Below are 14,131 nucleotides of genomic sequence, written 5' to 3'. Positions count from 1 at the left end.
TTAATTTGCACAGTACTGTATACTAGTTATATTCAGGGGCAGATAGACTACTATTTTTGAGGTGGGGGGTCATACTAAAGAGTGCCCCCCCCCCCCCCCCCGTCCAAGAATGAACTTGCAGTTTTGGGTACAAAGAATTTCTGAAATTGTTTGAGTATTAATAAAAAGCACCAAATTGTCCAGGAATAAGGCACGTAATAGAGCATTATAAATTAATTTCATAAGCAATGAATAGAGAAATAGTATTTCAAATATTTTCAAAAATAACTAATGAAGTGGGAAGACTGCTGAAATCGTTTACATTTTATTCATAAAGTGTTTGAACACAATGTGAACGGTTTGGGGGGGGGGGGGGTCACGACCCCATGACCCTCTCCTTGCATCCGCCACTGATTTATATTATATTTAGCTTCAAAATTTTGTTTAATTTGCTCTAAAATTTTCAGCACATCTCAGATAACAATCTGATCAATTGAGGCAGTGACAAGCAAAGGGATGTAAGTGAGTTTTTTAAGGTTCTGAGTAAAATGCTTTTAAAGATAAGGTCCTAGGTAGACTTTCATGAATGTATGACAGAACCTACCAGGGTTACTAGTACTATCTTTTCCCCCAAGACAGAGGAGAGGTTCACCTACCATTTGTACTGGTTACCTCCACATTTTGAATTTTGCCTCTTACATCCCTTTGCTTCTATCTGCCTCAATTGTTATCTGTTTTAAGACTAGTTTGTACTAAATTTTTTTCTTCTTCTTTTTGACTTCCTTTGATTTATGGCACTCTTTTGTGTATGCATGTATTGCTTGAAAGATTGATTGTTGCTCTTAAGAACTTCATAACTGCTTAATTTGAAAAAATTGATAATGTTGTTTTAATTTTGTTGTTTTTTAAATTATAGTTTTTTTAGTTATTTGTGGCTTTTTATTGAGTTTTCAATCATTTTAAGTTTATTTATGGCTTTTTTCTCTCTCTCAATCACTTCTAATGTTATGTTACAGGCACAGTATTACAAGAAGAAGACAGGAATCTTAAAGTCTTAAGAAAAGATGGATTAGGTAGCTTTTTTTCTGAAACCTGGGCAAAATTTTCTTTAGACAAAGAAGCTCTCAGTGCAACCTTCAACATTAATTTGAGGTTTGTCCTTTTTCTTTTTTTTTCATTTTCTAAATAAAAAATGTGTCTTTTAAATGTTAAACTTTGTTAAAGAAAAATTTTCAAACTGTATGCTATTGCATTGCTATAAATTATATTATTAGAAATAATATCATTTATAGCAATTATATATTAGCTAGTCTTGTTAAATACTACAATAAACTCTAGTTATGACTCCGACAACAAGACCTCCATGTATCTTAACAGCTGGAGTAATCATTAAAGATTAAAGAGAAACAGCCGGCTTTCAGTCTGGCCGCCTCTCTACAGCTACTTAATTGTAAAGTTGTACCCAACTCGCTACAATGCTGCTTGAATCCTGCAGATGGTCTCCCCAGGGTTCACTTTCATTTTAACTTAAATTCTTTTGTTAAAAAGAAAGACTACACTCCAGAACATCTTGGACAACTGGCCTTGGAAAACCTAGACCACATTCCTAACAATTCCATCAACATTTTTACAGACGGTAGTAAAATTGACAACCTTGCAGGTAGTGGCATATTTATACAGACTCCTCATGCCAACTTGACTCTTTCTCATTGTAATGCCGATCACTGCTCCCTCTTCAGAAGTGAATTGATTGCAATAGACCTTGGACTAGAAGCTTTTCTTTCTGAGGAGGATTATGGTGACTTATGGAACTTGTCTGACAGCCGTAGTTCTCTCCACTATCTTATTAATTGGCTTCTTGGTGGCAATAAGACCAGCAAATTCCTTCTACCTAAATTAAAGCTCATTTCTCTTAATCATGATGTTCATTTGCAGTGGATACCCTCTCATGTGAACATCCACGGGAACAAAATGGTTGATAATCTTGCTAAGGAGGGTTGCAGGATTCCAACAGCTCCGTCATCCACACTTACCTTTATGGAGTTATACTCCCGAGAAAAATAGAATCTTGGAGGAGTGGAAAACACCCTCCACCCATGATTGGTGCAAGGGATCAAAATCGGGTTTGTCCCTTGACCTCCCGGGTGACAGATGCACCCAGACTGCTCTCTCAAGACTTACTAGTGGTCACATCAAGTGCCTCACTTTCAACGAAGGCAGGAAAACTTTCGCCACCTGCACCAAGTGCCTTAGTCATCAGGCTTCTCCAGTTCACATTTTGGAATGCATGGGACTCTCTAAGGAGGATCTCTTTAGCAATCCCCTTTTGGTCTTCGACTTCCATACAGTCAACGGGATCATGGATCTTGTCTTACTCCATCAAAAAGTGAGGATAAACAACAACAGCATTAGAAATATGATACTTAATCTTAAGGAAGCTCACATAACTTTGTGTTTTCATCTAACTCATGAGATGAGTAGGGATGATAATGGCTTTGTCGCCAAAAAAAAACATTTTGCGGTCTACCACTTTTGTTATTTTGGTTATTGTGAAGTGTTACCACTATAAGTAACCAACTGAATACTTTGGTTTGTTACTTATAGTTACAGTCATAGTAGTTTTAAATTAAGTAATTAAAAGCCAATCATTGTGATGTTACTGAATAAAATCCCTATTCCATCAATTCAACTTTGTATTTAGGTTAGTTAATACATCAATTATATTAATGAAATTTTCATGAAACGAAACAAGCATTTATGAGCAAAGCTCCCAATAAAAAGTTTAAAGTAAAACTTCATATTAGTCAGTTACATCTGTGTTTGTTGTCAAGTTTAAAAAGACTCCATCTGTTTTACACACATTACCTTCAAGTAGAACATACACTATATAGGGCCATCCCTCCGTCACTTGCGGGACAGTCTGATTGGATAATGTCAGCACAATTTTGTACTAGGTCTTAATATTTTGATTAAACAGGTGTAAGCATATTTTTTAATGTTTATATTTGACACAAAGATACTCCTGACACAGTATTATTTTTATTGAATAACTTTGTTACTTTAAACTTAATTTACTTGAATGCATCTGACTGTAGACATCCAAATTGACCTCTTTTTGTTTGCTTTATGCATTACTTGATATTTTTCCTCTATTAATGTAGCAATGACGAAACAAATTATAGCTTTTGAAAGTTAAGGTTTCAACGTAAAGGAAACATATTTCATTTGTTGAGAAATAATAATTTTAACCGTTAAAAAAAAAATGTGTATTTATCAATTCCACAGAACATGATAATTTTGTCCTACACGAGACGGTTCCTATGTTTTATATTAAAAGAAATAATTTCAAAAGGCAATGATGAAATTTTTTGCTCAAAAAGTCACACATATGTTTCTGTTTTCTTAAGCAACAAAATTTTGTTTATTACCCTTTTAAATCATTATTTTTAATGAAATGTATGAAGGTTCACGTGTGAGACAAAATGACTGTTTTCCGTAGAATGGCGCTATAGCCAAAAATGCAGAGACATTTTCAAAAATGGAAGTTGTTTTGAATTTTTAGCTAAAATACCTGATGAATTGTTCTAGAACTTTTGTCATACAGAAGATTCCTTGAGCTCACAATTTCCGGTAAAACTGTCACACGCAGGCATTCATCAACAACAAACTGAAGAAGTCAAATAGTGTTTTTGATCACCCTGCCTTGTAAAAAGCTAAGAATAAGCTTTTGTTTTTTCCAAATGAGCTACATTTGCTGTATGCAATTATTCTATGGATTTTGCTGAAAATATTATTTATATTCATGAAGATATTAGAATTTCTTTCAAACCTTCTTATTTTCTTTGTGAGTTTTTTGCTGGTAAGTGGAAGAGTTTTCCAAGAAACTTTACCAAGCTTTCAGACATCTGTGCTGTGTACAAAAGAAAGAAGTACTTTAGAAAGAAGTAGAATTTAGAAGTACTTTTAAAATTTTTATGATACTTAGCTGATCTTTTTATTTTCTTTTTTTTTTAAATATATATATATCTAAGTTACCATATGTATTTAGCTTTGAAATTATGAAGGTTATAATTTATGCTGTCTTTTGTGCATTAGCAAAGAAAACTTAATTCCTCTCAATGTTCATACTTTATCAAATTTTTAATATTTTCATTCCAAATTTCAGTATGATATTTCTCTTGTATGCTGTAACGTTTTCTTAAAGTTTAGCGAAGTTGTTGGAAAATTGTGCTATGAGCCAAAAACTTGCAAAGGAAATTGGTGTATGGTAGAGAACCAATTATCCGGGAAGTTCGGGAATATCGCAATCTCGGATATTTGAATTTCCTGGTTTTCTGGATCACTAAAAAGTGCTATTGGCCAACTGTTTATAAAACATAAATTATTGTAGCAATACATATTAAAATAAGAAGAAAACAGTTCAGAATTGATTTTCAATGTCGAAACATTAAAAACTACTAGAGAGAATAATTTAAACACTAAAAAAGTTAAGTTATCCATAAGACCTGAGACCCTCACATTCATTTTGAAAAGGAAAAAGAAAAAAAAAACACATCACTTTTCTATGTTTTAAAACAAAAGAAAATGTAAAGAAGGGCAAGAAACAAGTTTTTGAATGTAAGTGTGCGCTTTTTGTACTATAGTGTATGAAAGAATTTTTTTCATAAAGGTTTGGTGTTTGCGATTATGGTAGTTATCGATAACTATTGCATTTGCAGTAAGTTCATACCAATAAAAATTTGGTTAATGAGTCTGGCGTTTAGCAATTTCTAGATTCCACCATCAACTATCCGAAAAATTCACAAATCTGGTTTTCGGCGTTCCCGCGCTTTTGCGACGTCACTTACGCTCTAAATGGCTTTAATTAGAGACCATTCAATAAAATATTGCATTAGAATGTGACAATATTCATTTCTTTTGTTTTCAGTTGGAATAAAACCCGAAAACTTCAGACTTACGAGTGTACTTTTTAATTTAAGAGAATAATTCAGAAATTTTGCCCCCTTTGAACCCTTTGAAGTTCGTTTTTGTAAACATTTCCCCAAGTTATAGATGAGTAATGTGGTATTTATTAAGAAACTGCTTATATTCTTTTAGGTATTTCCAAAAAATGCTTAGTTTTTCATAACTTGCCGAAAATGCGTATTTTTAAAAAATAGCGAGAAAATCGGCAAAAGGTTGCCGGTTTTCTGGTTTCCCGGATAAAAGGTTCTGCACAGTATTTGAGTGAAATGCTCGTAACTTCAAGAATATAAGAGATATATAATTTGAACAGCTTTTTGCATTGTAGAATGATTAAATGATTTTTTTTTTTTTTTTTTCATTTCTTCAATTTGTTCTTGGTCCTCTAAGTGCACATGTGAAATAATTTTAACTGGCAGCTGGGGACTCAAGCCGTTCTTTAGTTAAGTCTCTCAAAAGTTACAGAAAAATTTGTTAAGTAAAGCACTAAACTTGATCTGTCTTTTTCAACAAATTTATTATTTGGTGTGACCAAATAAACTTAATATTTCATGTAATTCAAAATTCTTTCTGAGCATTGATTTGATGAAAATATTACACAAGTAGTAAATACAAAACAAAAATACAGTATCGATAACATGCAAATGAAGAAAAAATTCATAAAAGCTAACAACTCTTTGTTATGATTGCTTTGATTGAAACCCTATCATAAGTATTAAGATCAATAATGAAAAAGATAAAAAAAAATTGCTTTGTATTTGAGTAATTCATGTATTAAAAGGCATTTAATTAAATAATTAGAAGACTTTTGCATTTAAGTAACATGATTTATAATGTTTCTTTCATTGTAATTTTTTGCTTCTGTTTTGCAGACAAAAACAGATTATTGCAAAATAGTTTTTTATTTGGAGAATGTTCAAGAATTACTTCTATGTAAGAATCATTGTTTTCTTCCTTTACTTTTATGTTATATATATTTTGTTTTTAAACTTTTTCTCATTTCCCCTTGCCGTTTTATAATTTTATTAGTTGCCTTGACACATTGTTTTTCTCCAACAATTTTACATTGCTTCTTCAAAAGTCCCAGGATTCTTTAAAATGAGCTTTTTTCACTTTCTAACTAACAAGCTGATGACCTTACATAGTTAGTCACAGGTGACTCTTGCATTCTTTTCGCAAACAGAGGGGAAGGGTAGAAAATCTGTACTGTATTGCGAACTTCTCATAACCTGGTACATACCGATACAATGTCTTATTTCGCTATTTTAACGTCCAAAATTTTTTTTTATTGAAAAGTACAGCAATTAATTTTTAACAAAGATGAAAAACTTCACCTTTTTGTGTGTGTGTGTGTGTGTGTGTGTGTGTGTGTGTGTGTTTTTTTTTTTTTTTTTTAATTTTTAGTGCTTTCCAAAAAATTAACCTTAGTACCCCGACCCATCAGACGGCATAGTTAGTTTTTCTAATAAACATGCTTTTGCCAAAAATTGTGAAATAATTTAGTGTAATAGTTTATGATGCAACTATTCTTAGTATCTATCAGGGCTGACACTGGGGACTAAAGAAGCAACTAAAGCAGCTATTTTTAAGCAAATGCTACTATATGAAATACACCGCCAGCTCAGTCAATTCCAGCCGAGGACTGCAGTTTCGTGCTTATTAGCACTCATCAGCCCGGCATAGGACTAACTGAGCTGGAGGTGGAAAACCTCTTAAGGAAGCCAAGAGTGCCAAACAAACTGGTAGCTAATATAGAATTAGCACTGACCAGACGAGTGACCGAAACAATGGTTCGGTTCAACTCGAATATTGCAGGCAAGGCAGGTATATTCAGTAAGTTACCGCCCTATAGCCAGGGCTAAGGCAGAAATACATGAAATACACCGCCAACTCAGTCAATTCCAGCTGAGGACTGCAGTTTCGTGCTTATTAGCACTCATCAGCCCGGCATGTATTTCTGCCTTAGCCCTGGCTATAGGGCGGTAACTTACTGAATATACCTGCCTTGCCTGCTATATTCGAGTTGAACCGAACCATTGTTTCGGTCACTCGTCTGGTCAGTGCTAATTCTATATTAGCTACCAGTTTGTTTGGCACTCTTGGCTTCCTTAAGAGGTTTTCCACCTCCAGCTCAGTTAGTCCTATGCCGGGCTGATGAGTGCTAATAAGCACGAAACTGCAGTCCTCGGCTGGAATTGACTGAGCTGGCGGTGTATTTCATGTATTTCTGCCTTAGCCCTGGCTATAGGGCGGTAACTTACTGAATAAATGCTACTATGTCGACTATTTTATTCAAAATGGGCAAAAATGATTATTTTAATATAAATTGTTAAAAATAGCAACTATATTCTAGAGCTAAAAGCAACTAAAATGCATAAAAGCTCCTCCCCCCACCAGAGCCCAGGTTTTTCCTAGGGAGAGAAATTGTTTAAAAAATATGAAATTCACAAATAAGTTTGCCTCTACTTTCCATATAAAAAAAATTCTGTCAATGAATTTCTGCAGCAGACAGGTTCCTTGCTGACAAAAAGCAAATCACTTATCAAACCTCACATGCGGCAGGCGAGTTGATAGTCTTAAACATTATGAAAGCATAGAACAGAACCAGACAGAGCTGAAAATGAGCACAGTTGTTCCCGAAGCGTGCAGATACACGACGCACGTGTCTGTTGTGGTATGCGTGCGAACTACTGGAGTCTATAACAAAACGGACCTTATATAAAAAACACGCCTTGTATTTATTAATCTTAAGAAAGATTTGTAATTGTGATCAATTGAAAATTGCCTTAGTATTATCATTCATATTATAAATTCTCTATGTGGGTATGTTCTGAAACTGTCCCAAGAGTTCTTAAAAATTTGTTTGTAATATTTTACGAACTCTAATTAAACATATTTCGCTGCTACTTATTGTAAATTATGATCTATTAATAGGCTTGCCATATTTTTGAAATGTTCACAGGGGACAATCAAAATGCCCCCCCCCCCAACCCCCTCTCAGCATTGCGAGTATTCAGATGGGTACGCATCCCTGGCTGGTTTTTAGAGTGATTTAAAGAGTAATTCATTCTCAAGGTTATGAGTAAATGGTTAGTAGTTACGAACATAAACCTGAGGTGATAATAAATGACACAAGCAGATAAATTTAAACATTTTATCTCCTGCGTGTTTTTTTTTTTTTTAAGTTAGTATATAGTAAGAAGAAGCACTTTGAATCAGGAATTAAAAAATTGACTAATAATTACTTGAACTTTTTATTTGTTAGGACTTCTTTTAGAAAGTCTTTAATTTATATTTGTTGTAAAAACCCTCACAAGCTGACCCGATATTAATTTTGCTAGTCAATGTTACAAATGACAAAGTAGTTATCTTAAATAATCTTTCACAGTTAATTAGTTATAGACTTTTTTGGTCATATGTAATCAAATTTATCTTTCACCTGGACGTGAAGTAAACCGGCTGGATACTGGGATTTAGTTTCAAAACCGGGACTGTCCCTGTCAAATCAGGATGTCTGGCAAACCTATCTATTAAATAACATTAAAACTTATTTTCCTGAAGTTCTTCTAGATCATAAAGCTACTTTTTAATTGATTTATTTTACGTGATTTTTCAGATGAAGTTGTTTTATCCATTCTACATGGTCCATTGTCAAGATTCATCAAAGGATATTCAAGATCTCATCCCAAAGCTGCTAAAATGTGTGCATTAATCATTATATGTCTGAATTATTCATACAATTTTATACGTGTTACTTCTGCACAATGTGTTTAAAATTTATTCTTAAATTGTACATTTTAGTTGTATAAAATCTTTACTTTCTATTGGTACAAATTCATTTCATTCGTGGTTCTATCTTCTCTTATTACCATTAAGTGCTTAGTTAGAAAATTTAACACAAATGGGTTTTTCTGTATTTGTATTTCTTAGGAAAAATCTATTATTGGAAAACTTCTCAATGATTATCATAATTGCCCATTTACTTTTATTTCAGACAACTGTTGCATCTGTAGAAATTTTCTATAAGCTCATCTGTTCTGCATTGAAAAAGGAGTTCTTACTATTACACCAGGGGCAGATCTAGAGGGGGGCCATGGGGGCCATGGCCCCTCCCAAAGCCTTGTGATTGTAGGAATTCTTTCAAGGGAAAAAAAGAAAAATATATTATGAGAAGATAACAAAATTTAACACATGTATTTTACTGTTAAAGAAGTATAGGCCTTAATTGGGAGATAAATTATATCCCAATATTTAAAACAAAACTTTTGTTTCCAAAATTTTTCTCCATCTTTTACATCATATTTTGATTCCAACTACAGACACTTGAACGATCTCTAAATGCTGCGGTTCTCAGAGTATACCTATTGTTCACAAGACCAAAGAGAGCCTAAATTTTCGTTTTTATGGCTTTAATTTCGAAACCAAGGGGAGAAACCCCTTTTCCCATGCCTTTTCAGAAATGCCTTGATATGTAACAAAAAATTGCATTTTAAGTCTTTTTTTTGGAAAAAATGTCAACGGAAACTAGCTTATCCAGCCCTTATCACTTAACTTGCTTAAAAGCAACTTAAATGAATTTTTTGGGGACTTCAATTACAAACGATTTTTGATAGGACCACCTCCCTCTCTAGTTTATATCGTGATGATAGCTTTAAAAGGAGTTTTTTTGGAGGAGCTCACGAATCTTCCATCCCTTTCTAAAATATGTAAATATAGTTAGCAAAATATTTCCAGGAAGGAAGGATTCTAAGCACCTTCACACTTCCTTTAATGTAAGCAAACATTAATTAAAGATGCATTTTTAGGCTGGCCAGCTGAAGAGCTAGAAGAGTACCCTTCCTCTTCTAACTTCTCAATGTATAACGATAGAATATTTTGGTTTCTAAGCTTTATTTGCAAAAAGTATTTTGGGGCCAGCACCCGAAACCTGACCTTTCTCCGTACATCATCAAAAATAGACGAAATGCGTTTGTAGTTTCCTAATTTTCAAAAATTACTCGGAAATTTAAATTTTGAAACATTTTTGAGGGAGATTCCTAAATCCACCCCTTCACCTAATGTCTCGATACCCCGAAAATTGAGTTTTTAAAACTTCATATTAATAAAATGTCTGGGGAGTTATCAGGACCCAATTTCCCAATGGGCAGAGTAGGCAGCTGCCTAGGGCGGCAAACTTTTCAGGGGCGGCAAATTTGCTATTATAATACACATTTTTTGAATTAAATTGTTATTCTTGAAAGTAAAATATTAGCATTCTTTCATTTTCCACAGAGACAATTTTTTCTTGTAATTTAATAATGATTACTTTCACACATCTTATGAAAGTTAAATGTTTTTCAATCATGATATTTGCCGAATCGTGAGCAAAATTTGCCGAATAAAAAATTTTGTGGGAGATCACTGTGATCATTTCATCGGGGCGCCTCCGAATGTGAAACACCATCATTTCTTCATAAGTTTGACAGTTTGAATCTGGGGAACTTTTTTACGTTTTTTTGAGTCAAGGATATTTTGCTTCTTTTAGGGGGGAGGGGGAGGCAGATTTCAAATTTGCCTCGGGGCGGCATGGAGCTAAATTCGACCCTGGGGAGTTTGTTCAAAATTTTCGGATGGCCCCTCCCAAGACAATCGGCTGGATCCGCCACTGTATTACACTAGGGGTTACCTACTGTCACATTCAAAATAATTTAAGTCTTTAGTGGCTATCCTTTGTACTTAGAGATAAAAAAGACAAGATGTTTCATGTAGAACTGAACGAGCCTACTTTCCGGTATACCAACTTCGCCATTCTAGCATCTAATCAATATTCTATAAATTTGCTGAGACTGAAAATTATGTCAAACATTAACTTTTTAACATTTTTGTTAATTTCTAAAACAAAATATGCCTTTCGTATAAAAAGAAACACGTAGGTAAACATTAAATAAATGAACAAATACAATAGTAGTGCATTTTTAAACAAAGCATTTTTCATTAAAAACAAAATTTAATCGCTTCCAATTAGAAAAAAGGAGAATTAAAAATAATAATTGCATTAAAATAATAACATTATATTAAAGAAAAAAAATAGTTTGTCTTCCCTACGTTGCCAAAAAATAATTTCAAAAATGAATGAATATAAAAAAAAAAGAAAAAACAATGTAAGCTTAAAGAAATAATTTTCTTCAGCAAAAAAATAAGAAATCATTTGTGCAGCTCTTTATGTTAAAACATAAAGGACTCCGAATGTCACTTCATTAGCTGCTGCCAAAACTAGAGTCCATAAACTAAAATTGTAGAGTGAAAATAAAAACAAAACATATCCACAATAATTACTTCACCAAACAAAAAGCTGTGGAGTCAAGAGTGGATCTGATTTTGAGGCAAATGAGTCAGGAGTCAAAGGTTTTAAATTCAAAGTCTCAAAGTAGGAGTCAATCATTCTCACTCAAAGTCCATAACTCTGCCAATGTTTTCAGTGTCGAACTTATTTTGGGGCAAAGAAGTAGGATTCTAGGACTATAAAATTCCAAGAGTCGGAGTTGGTCATTATCTCTCCATATTTTAATTTATGCTATGGAGTCAAAGTCTGATTACGACTAATTTTGCAATTCAGGAGTCTGAGTCGGGAGTTGATCCTCAAGAACTATTTCTGACAAAGTTTGTTTGCAGCAAATCTGCCTTTTAGTTTGCAATCTGTATTGACTTTTAGTTTTACCATAAGCAGCTAATGTTAAGGGGTCTAAACTGTTGCAAAAGGTAACGGAAAATTGTTCAAATCAGAAAGATATTTTCTATACATAGCTTTTTACAACAAAGTTTATTTGAAGAAAATTCGCCTCTTAGTGTGGAATTTACATTTGCCTTAAACTTAGCCTTAGGCGCTATTGTTAAGTTTTTTTTTTTTTTTTTTTTTGAACTGTTCAAAATTGAACAAAAAATTTCAAATGAAAAAGGGAAATATAAGAATGAGGTGTTCTCACCAAGATCTTTCCAACATTTTTTTTTCTTTCGAATCGGACTCTTCACTTAAAAGTTATTGTGGGGGGAGGGGGGGTGCAGACAGGCAACTTGTTTTTTTTTTATTTTTAGTTTCGAATTAGTTTTTTTGGTAATGAATTTTTAAGTAAAACTTACATGTAAATTGGCTATTAAAGGGTTGAAAGAATTACGGTACCTCTTAACGTTTGATGTTGTTTGGAAGAGATTTTTTTTTTCTTCATCAAAAAAAGCTTGTTTGATGCAGAATGGTAATACAGTATGTATGGTAAATACTGTAGAATTCATATCATAAGAATCAATTAGGCCCGTACCCATTCCGATATTTGATTTTTTCTGAAAAAGGTTCTATTTTAGTCAATTATTGAGTGTATGTTTAGAAATAGGAGAAAAAACTAGTTTTAAGGAAATAAAGCTTTTAATTCATCAAATGAAAAGGCAACACTTTTACTTGTGAAGTATGCTTACAAGTGTTATGCCTTTGTACAGTATGTATAAACAGTGCTTCAAATGAAAGTCATTGCTTCTGAATATCTCTGTCAAAGTAAATCAACTCACTAATTTCATGGAGGAAATAGTGCATAGATAAAATTGTTATTTTGTGAATACAGTACATTTCTGTTGTATTTTTTTTTTTAACTTTTTTTTCTCAAATTTGATAATTGGAGATAGAATGTAGAAGATTCTTCATTTTTAACATTTTTGATAATTATCAGCTATCAAATCAAATATCAGGAGAGAAATAGCAGGGGGGAGGAGATGAGCGAGCTCGTTGAGTCACTCCCAATGTTTTTTCTAGTTGAGTTCGGCACGAGTCTTTGCCCAATGTAGCTGCCAATTCGGCATCCTCGCATTTTTGTGGCTGTCCATCGTGCTCTTTGTCATTGTTATTAAAACCACCACTCCTGAAATGGCTATACCGAAACTCACATATGGAAATTAATGAAGCATGTTCCTCGTAAGCTTCTTGCAGCATTCGATGGCCTTCAGCTGCACTTTTCTTCAAACGGAAGCAGAAAAGTAAACTTTCCCACAAATTGTGTTTTGTTGGTACAAAAGTTGACATATTCAGAGCGCACAAAAACTATGTTACTGGAAATACTGTCAAATGCTGAAAATGAAAGCTTAACAATTAGGTTATATAATGAAGTTAGTTGCAATATTGTCCATTTCAATTTAATGAAGTATGAAGTGAAAAGGGGGGGGGGGCGCTTGAAAACAGCGCGAGCACCGAGACCACAGGTCTATTGTACTATCCCCGCTTAGACTACTAAAGGAGCCCAGTAACAGAAATAAATCTCAGCAGTTGCCTAACCGAAATTCTAGGCAGTTCCCAGGGATCTACAGTGGTATCCCAAGTACTCAAATCTTTGTGCAGAGTAGAAGTCACATTCACATAGCACATGAATTGAGCTTTCATCAGCCATATGACATCCTCTACACGAAGGGTTGTCGATAACACCCATCAGATTAAGGTGCCTATTAAGAGAGCAGTGTCCAGTTAGTAACCCAACAGACTTCTTGATCTCATTCCTGCTCAAGTTAAGCAGTTCCTTGGACCTGAGCCAGGGAGGCTGCTGGTTCAGAGTCTTGGCCTGTCTTTGAGACTCGGACTGAAGCCACAAGCCATAAGATTCATCCATAAGAAAGTTCTTTGCAGTGGTCCTTACTGCATTGTAGGGCAGGCAGAGGACAGGCTCGGGTCCCATAAACGGTACATTGGAGCCCTGTTTAGCTAACTGATCTGCCAATTCGTTACCTAAAATGTCACGGTGACCAGGAACCCAGTAAAGGGAGACCCTATTACTGCCAGCTAGTCTTACCAGTGCATTATGGCGCTCCCAAACTGTTTTGGTAGTAAAACAGTTACGATTGAGAGCTTTCAACACAGCTTGGCTATCAGAGAATATTCTGATAACCTTCCCGCTTAGGCCTCGATCTAGGCAGTTGTTTAAACAAGCAAATATGGCTAAAGTTTCTGCCTACCATGGTAGACAGTAGCTAGCTTCCCTAAAGAGAAGCACAGATTAGTGTTATTGCTGCTGCAATATGCACCAGAACCAGTTCCAGACGAAGTCTTGGAACCATCTGTAAACCAGATTTCGTGTGCATTGCCAATGATATCCTGTACATCCTTCCGTTGCTCTCTGGTCGGAAACACAATGTTATAATTGGCATTAAAGCTGAATTGTTTTAACATCCAGTCAGAAGG

General features: G+C 34.2%; 1 protein-coding gene across 2 annotated transcripts in view; it reads left to right on the top strand.

Moving 5' to 3' along the window:
• Positions 1–8,758, top strand: part of LOC129223934 (m7GpppN-mRNA hydrolase-like) — a 75,615-nt gene extending 66,857 nt beyond the window's left edge. For both annotated transcript variants that reach the window (XM_054858314.1, XM_054858315.1), the window contains exons 11-13: positions 996–1,131; positions 5,814–5,874; positions 8,558–8,758. In XM_054858314.1, the coding sequence (XP_054714289.1) occupies positions 996–1,131; positions 5,814–5,838 (161 nt within the window). In that variant the 3' untranslated portion in view covers positions 5,839–5,874; positions 8,558–8,758. The remainder of the gene's footprint in view (positions 1–995; positions 1,132–5,813; positions 5,875–8,557) is intronic.
• The last annotated feature ends 5,373 nt before the right edge of the window (positions 8,759–14,131 follow it).

The sequence above is a fragment of the Uloborus diversus genome, chromosome 6 (genome assembly GCF_026930045.1).
Source record: "Uloborus diversus isolate 005 chromosome 6, Udiv.v.3.1, whole genome shotgun sequence".
NCBI lineage: Eukaryota > Metazoa > Arthropoda > Arachnida > Araneae > Uloboridae > Uloborus > Uloborus diversus.
The sequence above is the reverse complement of the archived record's forward strand: the minus strand, read 5'-3'. Positions and strand labels throughout refer to the sequence as shown.